At 42.9% G+C, this 14,784-nt stretch overlaps 2 protein-coding genes across 9 annotated transcripts in view; one reads left to right on the top strand and one right to left on the bottom strand.

The window, feature by feature from the left end:
* The window catches only part of ELP4 (elongator acetyltransferase complex subunit 4), a 325,735-nt gene extending 313,080 nt beyond the window's left edge, over nt 1-12,655 (bottom strand). The window contains exons 1-2 of one of the 3 annotated variants that reach the window (XM_088470418.1): nt 12,412-12,655; nt 9,832-9,867 (exon numbers count right to left, since the gene is read on the bottom strand). In XM_088470418.1, the coding sequence (XP_088326544.1) occupies nt 9,832-9,867; nt 12,412-12,589 (214 nt within the window). In that variant the 5' untranslated portion in view covers nt 12,590-12,655. The remainder of the gene's footprint in view (nt 1-9,831; nt 9,868-12,411) is intronic. The other 2 variants (XM_088470420.1, XM_088470421.1) reach the window with 2 other exon arrangements.
* Nucleotides 12,627-14,784, top strand: part of IMMP1L (inner mitochondrial membrane peptidase subunit 1) — a 41,831-nt gene continuing 39,673 nt past the window's right edge. For 3 of the 6 annotated variants that reach the window (XM_088470427.1, XM_088470424.1, XM_088470422.1), the window contains exon 1: nt 12,628-12,759. The gene's annotated coding sequence lies outside the window, so the exon portion shown is untranslated. Of the gene's footprint in view, nt 12,760-14,568; nt 14,687-14,784 lie in introns of those variants that run through there. The other 3 variants (XM_088470426.1, XM_088470423.1, XM_088470425.1) reach the window with 3 other exon arrangements.

Raw genomic sequence — 14,784 nt, 5'->3', positions numbered from 1 at the left:
TAAGTTCACCAGTTGTATTTTTTTTATGCTTTTTGTTCAGTTCTCCAAAATGTGCGTTCCATCTTGTGTATAAGGCCTGTAGCAGCAAGTTTGGGTGCTGGATGTACTGATTTCAAAAGTGTTTTAAATTTGCGAGTTAGATGTATCAAGAAGTTGCCCATAGTAATCAATAGGCTCCTAGCTATCAGTCACCAAGTGCATCCTATAAAATGATAGCTACAACCTGACTGGTTGAAATGGGCAACTTCTCCATCAGCCCTTGATAGAAGGCTAGATACATCTCCTCCTGAGTTTAGAAAGGGACAAGATATTCTTTAAAGTAAATAAAATACTGGGCTTGTAATTATTTCTCTCACGAATATTTAACTAATGAAACAGCTTAGTAAGTTAGCTCAGTATATTCACTATATTTTACAGTACGTATCCCCATAAAGATGGGTTCACTAGAAAACGGTCTGTGGTGAAATGACTATCTTTATTACTTTGCCTCTTTTCACCCAGAGTATGAACTCTGCTCACGGTAGTTTTCATCTTTCCGTACCCCTTAGATCCCATGTTATAGGAGAGGCGAGTACCAGCACCGTCATTAAAGGCTCTCTCTCCAATGGGGCCAGCCAGGTATTGTTCTATGGATTAAGCCATGGACCACTGAAAATGTAGAGTTTCATTCTTTAGATAATTGTTGGTTTCTCCATACTTCACCCTATCTTCTGGAAGCCTTCCCTAGATAGCAGCAGTGGCTTTACATGGGAACTCAAACTGATGGACACATCTAGCAGGGTATTGGTCCTTTCTATGGTCGCTATAGCTCTTTTACAGACCCAGTACCAACTTGGAACATGGTGATATAACAAACAAAAGTATTCAAATAATCACAACACTTACAGGATGCACCACATACATTACCTGGGGCACAATACAACAGGGGGAATAATCCAAGGCATGTCAGGATCAGTGATTACACTTCTTTCAGGAAGGTCTATTATGTGAGCTTGGACAGCACAGATATTGTGGTGCCACAGATAGAAGAAGAGGGGCAGCACCCGAAGAATGGACCAGCCCCAGAAAAAAAGAAGTATTAATGAGATTTCCAGGAAAGATGTGGATCCAGCACAGAAGCATGAGACATTCCAATCAGGGATGCTGGTAAAGGGGACAGTTAAGAGCAGTAGTTACGGAACTTTTCCCCCTCTCTCCGGCTTGGCATGAGCTATATACTCCCGCTCTACTGAAAATCACAGTCACAGTGTACAAGTAAGCCAGCACCTGTCTCCACTATGTGTCATCTGTGTGTCCATCAACAGCAGAGTAACAGTGAAGTGAGACTGCTTCCAAACCAGCAGCGATGGGAGAAAAATCTCCTCGACCACTGAATTAATCTAGATCACACATCCCAGAGTAGTACAGCACTTTCATGTCTCATTTTCTTTTTGCATGTCAGGTCTATGTTCCCTAATATATTCTCTCGTTTTTCACGAATGTCTGTTTACAGATCCGTATCGGAACCCTTGGGTCTAGCTGAGGCAGAAGTGTAGTTGATACTGGGAGCCTTGATGAGACCTCAGCTCATTACTAAAGTGCCGAGAAATAGAAGCGTAGACTGCCCGAACCCACAGTTAGGAAGGAACCCCATGCCCAGGGTCATTCCACAGTCTGTGATGTGCCTACAATGAACGTTAAGTCGTTCAGTGTAGAAACATCAATCATCCCCGAACACGGTCAACCCGACGACGACGTCAGGTTGGCCAGCATGTTCGGGCGATGATAGATGTCAAAAACGACCAGCGGGCGCGCGCATCGCTGGTCGCTTTTGACTTTAAACTGCCCGAATTGTGGACGATTACTGAGCGATTGCACGATTACGAGGTCGTAATCCTGCAATCGCTCAGTAATGACACGTAGTGGATACGCGGCATTAGACCCTAATGTGTGACACGGTAAACTGTAGTTTGTTAACCCTTTCTTAAACGTGCTATATTCTAGGACATGTGTTCTTGCCTGGATGAGTATCATATTACACAGAGGCGCATGTAGTAGACTGAAGGTAGCCCAGAACCATGGCCAATTCGATAAAAGAGTACTCATTGGTTATTAACCTGGGCAAGCTCCTATAGGGAACACCGGTAGCCTAAAACGGACCATTCCAATAAAAGTGCTTTAAGCGGTCTTCCCCCTGTACCCATTATGTGATATATATTAAGTGCGGTTCTATAACTTACATATAGATGGGACCTTTAGCAATTATCTTCTGCACTGCCATCGGAAACTCTAAGATTAATGGTCCAGGACTTCTAATAACCGTTCCTTTTATATCACCAACATAGAACGCAGTATATTGTTGCTGCTCCTGTTTTAACTATCTAACAAAAACATACACATTAATATTAATCCACCATAAGGCATTAACATTCTGTCCATGGGGCTCTGGACGGAATAGAACCCATGACCTCAGCACTGTGAGGCAGCAATGCTAACCATTGTGATAACACCACCCATTAAGCACCTGGTGCCATGTATACACTCATACATGCACTTCTGCAAACACTTAGTGCCATGAATGAATTTATGCTGCTTTGCAAGACATGAGCAAGTACCTGATTGAAAGCCAGGATTCTGGATTTAAAACAGAAATTGACAAAAGGTGCTTTGACACTGTGTAGAGGAGTTTGCTGCTCGCCTGATTAGGCATGACCTAGGGCCAGTGTAGAAGAGGAAAGTAGAACTGGACCCATAGGTATATAGCTGGATCACAATTAGCATAAGGGGGTAGATGGAGGCGTGTCCAGGAGTCAAAACCTGACCCAAAAAAAAACAATTAAAATGTTAAATAAACTTACTGTATAGTTACAGCAGGTTACTTTCTGTAGAATTCCTCTACAATTGGAGGGAGGTTGGGGCGTAAAGGGAGAATATAGTGCAGATATGGTATAGGGTTTAGGAAAGGTGCTGGTCTAGGAGTGCAGATAGGGTTGTAACAGGCAATGAGGACATGATTGACATTGAAGAAAGCAAACGAAAACATAAAATGTATGGAAACAAATGATAGAAGTCTTGCCAATTAGATATGTATTTATTTATATTAAAGCATCTATCAGAGTGTTAGGGATGGTAACTCGATGGACTGGGACAGTGAGATAGAAACTGGTACTGGGACTTTAGCTGCCGGTAGCCATAAGTCACGTAACACCAGCTAACAAAGGTCCAACCACGCAGGAAACTGGTCTCGTGCCCAATCTCATCAGGGGTTCTAACACAACAGAGGAAGGGAGTATCGGGGTAGGACCACAAGTAAGGAGGACTAAGGAGAGTAGGTAATGGGGTTTTCTGTACATCACAAATAAATAAAACAGAATCGATCCATCACATCTGCAAATTGTGAATAATGCACCAAAACCATACATTGTAAGACAATATTTTAAAAATACTTCATTTTTAATAATTACAAATGGCACTTTCAGAAAGTGTCACACATCGTCCATTTGACAGTGATATGTTCTGCTGGGTAGAATAATGTAATTATATGAAGAAAGTCATGGCGGAAATATGCTTATACCTCTCTAGTATCTTCCATTTGAGCCATCAATTTTCCTTAAGCAAACTAATCCCAAACATATATGGATAGAAAAATGTAAAGACACTTACAAAATTTAAAGGGACAGTCCACTTATGTGCAGTTTTAGTTTAATGATCTATTTTGTACATACAACCGCTGAGCTGTAAATACACTGTGTAGTAGCATGGCTATAGCACTTGCTTGTCCTCCAGCTTCTTTCATGTTCGGAGGGCCAAACACACAAGCCATCGTTTTATGGCAAGCCCCCTCCGTTACCCAACCAGCATCATCAACTGATCTGAGCAGTTTTATTCACACGACTCAATTCAAGTCAAATAACAGGGGGTGACTGTAAACACATGCAGTTTCCAGCCTCAGTGTACATAGCATATGTATGTAATATTGTTAGGAGACACCTCAGTGGCTCACAGGTCCGGTGGGTCCTGGGACACCGCATCACACCAACTGCAATGGCCGATGGTCCTGACAGTTGCTAGGCAACCGGGATTCTAGTGTTGGCGCTAACATGCGGGCAGGGCGCAGAGGGGCAGCAGGGCATCTTCTACACGTGCTTCCAAAAAGGGGACGAGGCCACCTGGAGAGGACGTGTTCTTGTGACACGCTTCCAATTCGTCACGCTTGGGGGTGCGCCAGCACTTACAGAGGTGCTGGGCTTTCCCCAAGCTCTCCTAGCAGGGACACTAAGATTTTCTGCGGCCACGCTGCCTGTTGGTCCTGACTGTTACTACAGCTGGGATGATATCTTTGTACTTGCAGCTACAGAAATGCAGTGTAATTAATTTAAGAGGAATGTCTCTGTTTGTGCAGCTACTCAGCTACAGTGTAATTAATTGTAAAGAGCTTGTCACTGTATGTGCAGCTACTCAGCTAATTGTAAGGGGTTCTGATTGGCTCCCTGAAAAATTAAACCACAGTCAGGGCCTTGATGCATTGCCGGTTATAGCTTCTGCCCTGCCAGAAGTCACCTGCCCTGCTCCAGTATTCTAGTAGTTTTCTGCTAGTTTTTGACAGTCAATTCTTGCATTTCTATTTGCCCTTGCTTGTAGGAATCCCTGCCTGCACTCTGTATTTGCCTGTCCTGCATCTGCTTGGCAATCTACTTTTCTCTCCTGCTCCCACCTCAACCCATTCCTTGTGCTGCCTAGTTTCTACATTGACTCTTGTACCCGAGTTAAGTCCTGGCGGCAACCTAGTACCAGGTGAATTTACTTAAACTTTTACCTTTATTAGTCTGCATGAGTTTTGTGGTGATCTAGGCATGCATAACAAATAGGAGTTATATTTCCAAAATAACTCTATGGTGCTGATGTAGACATGAACATCAGCACACTCTTTAGCTACAAGTTACGCCATTTTGTATTGCACAAAAACATTCTTAGGCATCAATGCCTATGTAAACCCAGATCTTTTGTGTTTTTTACGCTTAGAGAGGCAGGTGTGAAATGGCTACAGAAAAGCATGTTTCTCATAACAAGAGATACGCAGATGCGTCTGTTAGGAGGCGTATGATGTGTGTGCACTTGACCCCCGATGTGAATCACACATTGATGATAATGATGATCATCAGCCACTTCTGATTGGCTGATTGTCTTTTGCGCTGTGGCCGCTGCAATATACATATTTCTTTGTTTGTTCAATAATTGCAATCAGACCGGGGCAGAAAAGTTAATTTCCATATGATTTATTTTTTTTAAAGTTTCTGGAGAAACTGCAGATCTATGGATGCAGAGAAACGCATAATGGTATTTAAGGAGGTTTTATTATTTTTGAACTGACAAATTGGATTGTTGTTGTATTGATTTGTATCAGCAGTGTTACGGACATATAAAATGATTCGCTGATCCTCTATATCAGTAGAACGAATGGCAATTAAAAACGGACATGACGATCTGCGGTAATATGGTGGCGATCATGTTATAAGATCTTACCGAGGATCTAAACTATGCAGACTTTTAATCACAGGACTCTACCAGGAGCCATGAGTGTGACTAAGCAGTGCTCTTGTAATATCAGATATAGAGACTCGTAATACGGCTGGTGATATTTTGAATAAATTAATTTGGTGACATAATTTTCCATTTGGCGAAGGAATATGATTATTTGGGGACTATCACGTTATGTGATTAATTACCCCATCTATAATCTGCATATCTTGTACACTTAGAGGAGTAGTTTCTGATTAGAGGATTTTAGTAATTATTTGTATGTGATACACAGCAGGCTTCTGTTTATTAATTACATTGTTATTGTCATTTATATAGTGTCAGCTCATGGAATTTGTATTGACTTTTTTTTTTAACATTTGTAATGCACATATTCTTTGTGCTTACTTTATTTTTCTTTAATGAAAGCCTGTATAATTCTAACTATCCTTATTTATTTCTTGCTTTGGGTTTTAATGTCCTTATTACAGAACTTTCTATTATGTATGTTTCCAATATACCATGCCAAAATGAATGGGCACCGTAACAGAACAAATGTTTATTTTTTTTAGGAATTCATTGCACTAATTTAAATTTGAGAGCATGCACTGTGTTTTCTCAACACATATTAATTGAGGCTGATACTCTGAAGAATATTGTAAGCCAAATGGCCTATGCAGAACACATTAAACATGAGTTAAAAATACAATGTTGTTAATTTAGTTAGAATATGTTTGACCACACTAAGGCCCTGATTCAGAGCCGGTCACTCTGACAGAGCGCTCACTCTGAATCAGGGAGTCCTTTTTTTGTTTTTTTTATGGAGCGGCCACCTGACCGCTCGCATTGCTGTGGGTTGCCACCCACAGCTAATGCGAGCGGCCAGGATGATGGTCGTGATGGTCAAGACCATCGGGCTTGCGACGAGACCCTTGTGGTAGGGTCTTGTGGCCGCAAGCCCCAGAGAGCTTTCGGCTCAAACCGAGCCGAAAGCTCTCCCACTGACGTCACTTGAGAGGTCAGTGGGGCCGCCCCCAGATGGTAGGCCTCCGTCTGGGCAGCCGCCCCCCCCGGCCCGCCCACCAAAGGGGGAATGCTGTCACTCAACATCGACAGCACGCTCCCTTTGGTGCGAAACCCGGAGCGACGGATTGCCCGTCGCTATCCGGGTCTCGCGCTTGCGCACGATGGAGCCGGCTCAGTCGTGTGCATGCGCTCTGGGCCACCATCGACCCGGTTGTGAGCGCTCAGCGCTTGCGACCGGGTCTGAATCAGGCCCTAAGTGCTAAGGCTACCTTGAAAAGTTTTTTTTTGTGGATTATTTATTTAATTAAAAGAGATCACATTGACAATCAGGCCTCACACCCACACACAGCTTGCAGGTCTGTCGAAGACCTTACAGATATGCCTATTGAAGATATTGCTATCCTATGTTTTCCATGTTACTGGATTTTGATAATGGGTCTTTATCAATTTACTAGCTGACAGAGTGGTTGGCCAGTTTGATTTAAAACAAAATACAGGTTGAGTCTCCCATATCCAAATATTCAGAAATACAGAAATATTCCGAAATACGGAATTATTTTGGCATGACTGAGATAATGAAACCTTTGATTTTTGATGGTTCAATGTACATAAACTTTGTCTAAGACACAAATTATTCAAAATATTGTATAAAATTACCTCCAGGCTGTGTGTATATAAAACATAAATGAATTTCATGTATGTACACAAACTTTGCTTGATTCACAAAATTATTGAAAATATTGTATACAATTACCTGCAGGTTGTGTATAAGGTGTATATAACACATAAATGCACTCTGTGTGTATACTGAGGTCCTATTCCCAAGATATTTCATTATGATATGCAAATATTCCAAAATACGGAATATTCCGTAATCCAAAATACCCCTGGTCCCAAGCATTTTGGATATGGGAGACTCAACCTATATTTGTTTTTGTGTGTCCACTTAACATGGACTGACCCATATATAAAATGGCCAACCAGTCTAAATATGGCCTCCACCGGGATGGGATTAGTGGTCATACAAGTAGGAGTTACAGTCTGTATATTGTTAATTCATTTTTTATGTGTTGGATGCTTGGTCCTGCATGCCAAAGAGTTGGCTGGTTAATGTATACTATTGGAGTAATGCTCTCTGTATAGTTTGCAGTTATTACATATGTGTTTGTGACTTTCTTATTCATTTAAATATACCGACATTGCATTGGTCTTTTGCACACTATTCAAGATACAAAATATGCAATGTCACATGTATCGAATGCTTGCTGCCCATCTACTTTATATTATTGTGTTTGTTTTTTGGATTTTTGTCTATATTACAAAAAAATGGCAATAAAAATCACTTGATTTAAAAAAATAAAAACTTGTACGTGTAGTTAACATACTTGAAAAAGCCGTGGGACACAGAAGGAAACGCGTCAGAAAGCATCTGTACTAGGACTTTATCTCCGTCCTCAAACACCTGAACCAAGCCCAGATCTCCAGATCCAATACAGCGGTTTTTTGTCACCTACAACGCACTCAGCAACTCTGGGCCTGATTCAGAGCCGGACGTTCTGAACGAGTGCCCGCTCTGAATCAGGGCGTGTTTTTTTTTTTTCCAAAGCGGCCTTTTGGACGCTCGCATAGCTGTGGGTTCCCACCCACAGCTTATGCGAGCGTCCATGATGATGGTCGCGATGGTCAAGACCATCGCGACCATTGGGCTTGCGACGAGACCCTGCGGTAGGGTCTCGGTGACCGCAAGCCCTGGAGTGATTTTCGCTCTATCAGAGCCAAAATCACTCCCACTGACATCACTAGTGATGTCAGTGGGGCCGGACCCAGACAATAGGTGTTCCCACGGGAACGCCTCCGTCTGGCAGCCACGCCCCCGGCACGCCCACCAAAGGGGGCGTGCTGTCACTCACCATCGACAGCACGCCCCCTTTGGTGCGAGACCCATAACGACGGCTACCCCGTTGTTATTCGGGTCTCGCGCATGTGCACGATGGAGCTTCCTCCGTCGTGCGCATGCGCATTAGGGCACCATCGACCCGCTTGCGAGCGCTCAGCGCTCGCGAGCGGGTCTGAATCAGGCCCTCTATCCACAAAGGTACATCACTCATTAAGGGACTATCAACGTGCAGGACAATTTCCGCTGAAGACCCCTTCATTCCTGGATCATAGTAGTAAGTATATGAGATTGTCTGATATCGCAGCAACAATATATCTATGTGACATCAGCCAACCAATTCCAGAACTTTAAGAGGCGATACTAGGAACAGGTGTTTTTTTTACAATATATGCATATTGTCCCACATGCCTATTACAAATTGATACTGTTTTTAATTTGATTAAATTATGTTATTTATTTCATGATACAAATAGCCTTATGATTGTATGACAATCAATTTTATCTATTATTATTTTTATTAAAAAACATTATTCAAATCAATTCCATCTTAAATTCTCTATATGATAAATTATAGCTATTTATTATATAAAAAAATATATTTTTATTATATTTCATACTTGTAATATCGCCTTTTTATATGGACAAAGGCAAGAAAATTGTGCTGTCAACTATAACCAAATGATACAGTTGGAAAGGAATGGGTATGATATCCCGGCTGTCGGGATGACGCTGGTCAAATACTTACAGCAGCATCCCGACAGCCAGAATCCCAACACTCTTAGCATGTAATGGTGAGTATTTTCCCTACCCTAATCCTAACCCTCCTTCCCCAGTGCCTAAACCTATCTCCACCCTTTCCTAGTGCCTAAACCTAACCTCCCCTCCCCTAAACCTAAGACCCCCCCCCCCTCCCCGGTGCCCAAACCTAACCTCCCCCTCCCCGCACCCTAAGCCTATCCCTCCCTCTAATGCCTACACCTAGCATCGCTACCTAACACTACCCTCCCGCTGATACTTACCCTTCGGGATGCCGACGGTCGGGATACTGGTGTCGGGATCCCGACATGTCGCGATTTCGGCGCTGGTATTTAGACCGTCTGCATCCCACACGCTGAGATGCCGACTACATCCCGCTGGAACAGTGTTAACGCAATGATGAAGTTGGAGTCCTTACAAATCTACCTCGCATAAATTAAACTTTGAACTTGGGAACATTCTGAACTCAGTAGTGACACAATTGCTATTGCTAGAATGGAACAGTTTCCTTTTAACCCTGTTTTTGCACATAGAATCTATACTTATAGGTAAGGCATGTCATTCTTAGTAATGTCATTGTACTAGAAAGAATAGAAAGCATTTTCATACTGTTACATTAAGCCCATAAAGTAGAACTTAAAATAAATGGTACTGACCAATTAGAAGAAGGGTTCCAACAGCTAGTCCACCACCTGTGGAGAATACAAAATGATCCATGTAAATCAGTTTAATCAACATATTGGTTACAATGCAGACTACGAGACACACATACATTAATGTACATTTATGCATGCGAGTGTACATGGACAGTGACACCTTACCAACCATTAGTCGTGTGTAGATTTGTAATGCTTTTCTGTTATGTGACACAGGGAGAATTATCCGAGTGATAGGAAGAATGGAGTCAACTATACGTCAGCAAATCTTAGATGATAAGATCTTCTCCTAGTGGAGAAGTTGCCCATAGCAACCGATCAACTTGTAGCTAGCATTTAAAATGAATTCTATAAAATAATAGGTATAAGCTGATTGTTTGCTATAGGCAAGTTCTACACTTTTTAGAAGGCTTGATACATACCCATTTGGTGTTCTAAAGTCATTTGATAACTGAACCTTGAAACAGGTTGGCTACATCAGAGATAAATGATCCAAGACATACCTTAAAAATATCCATAAAGCACTAAGAAGAATGATTAAGGTATTAGAATAGCCTTAACAATCCCCAGACTAGAATAATATTGGAAAGGAATTGTGGAGAAAAGCAGGAAATGTATTCTGCCACAAAGCCACTCAAATGACGCCTGGTTAATAGTGGTGGACATGTCTCATGCATCGTTCCAGAATATCCCATACATGCTCTATTGGGTTCAGATCCAGGGACTTAGAAGGCCACCATATACAGATAAAATGGTAACCATATGTGCTCTGCAGTTGGGGCCTAATTATCCCATAAGACAATGCTCTCATCAGAAAAGATGTGTAGATATACGGGGTGAAAACAATCTCTGAGAACATGGGTGAAACCGTGCATCACTGGTGCCCATCAGAAAATATATTATAGCCTCCCCGACCTCCAGCTCTCCTCCTAAAAGAGATGAGCAGGAGCCTGTTATGATCATATCAGGAAGTCACATGTACCATCAGAACCAGCCTAGCAGGGAATTGGGTCTCGTGGGCCTAGAAAGGAATGGGGACCTGCCAATTTCAGCCTCTACTCTATGTTCTGGGCACTGTACCAGCCACGCTCCTGCTTTATCATTGTCATTCGGCGACTGCCTCAGTACCACTTCGTAGTAATTACCATTACCCTAGACTTCTAAAGAAATGACTGCACTAAAAATATGCCAGGAACATGTATACTACAGAGAACCCTACATTGTTGGAAACAAGCACTCTGTGCTCTAGAGTATTTTTTAGGTTAAGGTCAAATGTGAAATCATTTAGGGATTGATTTATTAAAAGGTGGCTTCTCAAAGATACCAATTATCAGTGTATTTGCCCACAGAATTTTAAAAAAGCAAAACTATTAAGTGCAAAAATACCTTGTTTTGCACATTAATACCATAGCTTTTGTAAAATCTCAGGGCAAAAATGGTGATAACCAGCGGTTTCAAACAGCAGCCATTTCGTAAACAAACCCCCTGGTGTTTGCCACAAACAAGATGACAGATGATGTGCATTACCAGGTGATGAGCATTTTAAGCACTGAAATCCAACTACGGCCGATTGTGGAGCCATTGACCAACTTTTTTTTTTTTAAGGAAATTTTCCAAAATTCTTGAACATGTTAAAAATATTCATCCTAATTACCAGAAACAGTGTCACACATTAAAGGTCAATGAAATTTATATTATATATATATATATATATATATATATATAAAAACCTACATTACAATTACTCTTATTCTTTACTTTTAATACAAAACTCACTATTCTTGTACTATGGCTTTTTAAAAGTTAGAGACCTTTTTATATTTGGGTTTATTTGTTATCTGCAAAAGATGTACTAAACTGCCTCCCATCCATGTCTGAGCATACATCATTTTTCTATACGGTCTTCCCAGCACAAGTAATATATATATAGTGGATTTATTATTTTGGTCACTGACATAACCACACTAGGCTCTATATGAACAACTAAAGGTTCTCTTTAATAGTCATTGAAAAGGAGGACAAGACTTATTAAAGCTTCTTAAGAGGACAAATGGAGAAGTTGCCCCTGGCAACCAATCAGATGTTAGTGATCATTTATCTAGTAATTTCACAAAATTATTGCTCTATTCTGATTGGTTGCTAGTGGACACTTCTCCACTTATCCTTGTTAAAAGGTTTTAATAGAACTCCCCCAAAGTCCCATGTAATGACAGGTTAGCTGCACCTGCTCTGGGGGTCAGACATTGCAAACCCACCAACATGACCTGTTCCATTAGGTACAAAATGCTCTGCTCCTTGACTTGGTTCTTAATTTATGATGCCATCCCCTGTACTGAAACACCTGTCTCATCTATCACCTAGCTCAACACAGGTGACTGCAATCATACATTTAAGTAGGAAACTCAGGAGCAGAGCATTTTGTACCTAATGGAACGGGTTATGTTGGAGGGTAGGGCATTGTAGCCTTGAATATTGAGTAAAAGTGACACTGTGCTCTTGCAGACTCAGCCACTGCTTGGCATGGCGTAGGCTGGGATGCTGTAACAGTGACCATGGCTCCTATCACTACCAGCCACACACCTATGATGTGGTCCAGAGCGGAAACCCCGGAGGACACCAGCAGCTGCCCATTGTGCACAGAGGGCCGGGTACCCCGTATGACCGGGAGCTTTCCCCGCACCTTCTTCCGAAAACTGGTCTCAGCTCCTGAGGACATATCTCGGCCGCTCATGCAGGGAACACTGGGCGCCGCCATCATGCTTCACCCGTCAGCGCCGCGCTGCATTATGGAAGCAGAGACGCTGCAGCATCCAATCAGCAACCGGATATCTCTACAGCCAGCCAATCGTACGTCTCTTTGTTAGAGGGTGAGGACAGCTGTCCTCAGTGACCCGGCCTCAAAACATCCTTGGTCCGGTGTCTGGGTAGGTAGGTGATGTTTTATTCTCCCTATGGGAAATTAAGCTTTACAGTTATGTCTTTTAATAACTCGTCCCGGGGCGGACACTGGCAGTATTAGTAATGAATGAAGTGACGCTCCCGTTATTGTTGTGATTGGTCCTCCTGGTTTATGTATTATTTATTATCATTTATTTATATAGTGCACATCATGCTTGCTGGCTCTCCCAGAACATCTGAGAGACTCCAGAATCTCGTGTGGCTCCCCCAGAACTGGAGAAGTGTGCAAGTCTCCCGGAGACTGCACGTTGTCACTGACTTCCCGAGTAAAGGGGACTGTCCAGCAACTTAATGACTTTGTGTGCTGGAGCTTGTCTTTGTGGTCCTGCCCCCTTGCTTTACAATCCCAGTAATCGCAGCATTGATTAGTGGGGGCATGATGACGCATGTCAGCGCCAACCACACTATACACTTGATAGTGTCATCCTACCCTCCATGACCGGTTCCATTAGGTACAAAATACTCTGCTTCTGAACTTCCCACCTAATGTATGATTGCAGACACCTTTGATGAACTAGGAAATTGATGAGACAGGTGTTTCAGCATGGGTAGCTGCAATCATAAATTAAGAGGGAAATCCAGGAGCAGAGCATTTTGTATGTAATACCCCTTTTACACCGGAGCTAAAACCCGGGTTCTTGAAGGGTTAACCCGGGCAGCTCCCTGGTGTAAAAGGGGAGAGAGTTGGATCGCCGGGTCGAGTGACCCGGCAATCCAACCCAGGTAACTAGCAGGGTTTAACACTGGAGTAGCCCGTGAAACCCTGCTGTGAGAACAGCGCACTCCGGGTCACGATGACCTGGAGTGCGCTGCTAGCCGGTCGATTGGTCCGGCTTCAGTGGCGCTTGGAGATGACCCAACTGCGGTGTGAGCGGCGCTGACTCTGGAATATCCCGAGTCGGCGCCGGTAAAATTTCCGGGTCTGATCCGGATAGGAACTTTGGTCCAACTCCGGGTCAGACCCGGAATTTAGGTGGAAAAGGGGTATAATAGAATGGGTCATGTTGGAGGGTCTGTGTCCTATCACGTCACCTGCCTACTGTAGCTGCCCCATCCAGGAGGGAGCTGCCAAAAAGTCAACATCTATGTGGATTATGTGGTTATTTTGTACAGTTTATTCATTTACATTTTCTAAGTTCCCTTAAAATAATCCTGTACTGAAGTGTGGTTCAAGTTCAGAACATGGGACTTCCTGGGTTACCATAACTAAACTGCTTTAGAACATGATCAAACTTGTTCAGCACATTAAGTAAACTAATTTAACACTTAAATGCTACTTCTTAATAATGTAACCAGTTTTAACGCTTAGGGGGCGAATCAGTTGTTTTGGAAGTCCCCCACTGGGCGTCTATAGGAATAGGCGCCCGATGGAGCAATTCAATTGTTTCTCCTTTCGGACGCCTAAAGCTGCGGGGTACACATTTCTTCTCGCAGCTTCCTGAGGTGCGAGAAGAAATGTGTGCAAAGTCCGTTGCTCAGGGTGCCCTAACAGTGTTTTGTTTTTTCCCCACCTTGACCACATCATTAGACTGGTTTACTATTGAATTGCTCCGTCTGGCTCCTATTTGTTTTGACGCCCAGCAGGGGGCATCCAAAACAATTGAATCGCCCCCTTAAACTGCTTCTTACTAATAGAACACTTATATGTATTTTCTCATTTCTTCCTAATGTAACACTTTTCAGTGTCTGGAGGATAGAGGGTACTTCCATGATGCCTGCTCATTCCTTCCCTGACTGAATGACCAAGTGTTTTCCCGCCTTTTTACAGCCGCTGAAGCTGCTACTGTGCCAATGTGACAGCTGCTAAGCCAAATGGAGCCTCCTTGACAGTCCCTACCAATCCCGCTGGGGAGAAGACATGTCTGCAGAGAACCCGTATGGCAGACATGCTCCTATGGTAATGCTAACAGCCAGCATCGACACCGCCTCCCACACAGTCTCCACCAATGCTGCTGGAGAGGAATAATTTCTGCAGAGGACCCAAACGGCAGACAT

The sequence above is a fragment of the Taudactylus pleione genome, unplaced genomic scaffold (genome assembly GCF_031769625.1).
Source record: "Taudactylus pleione unplaced genomic scaffold, aTauple2 ptg000100l, whole genome shotgun sequence".
In the NCBI taxonomy this organism is placed as follows: Eukaryota; Metazoa; Chordata; class Amphibia; order Anura; family Myobatrachidae; genus Taudactylus; species Taudactylus pleione.
The sequence above is the reverse complement of the archived record's forward strand: the minus strand, read 5'-3'. Positions and strand labels throughout refer to the sequence as shown.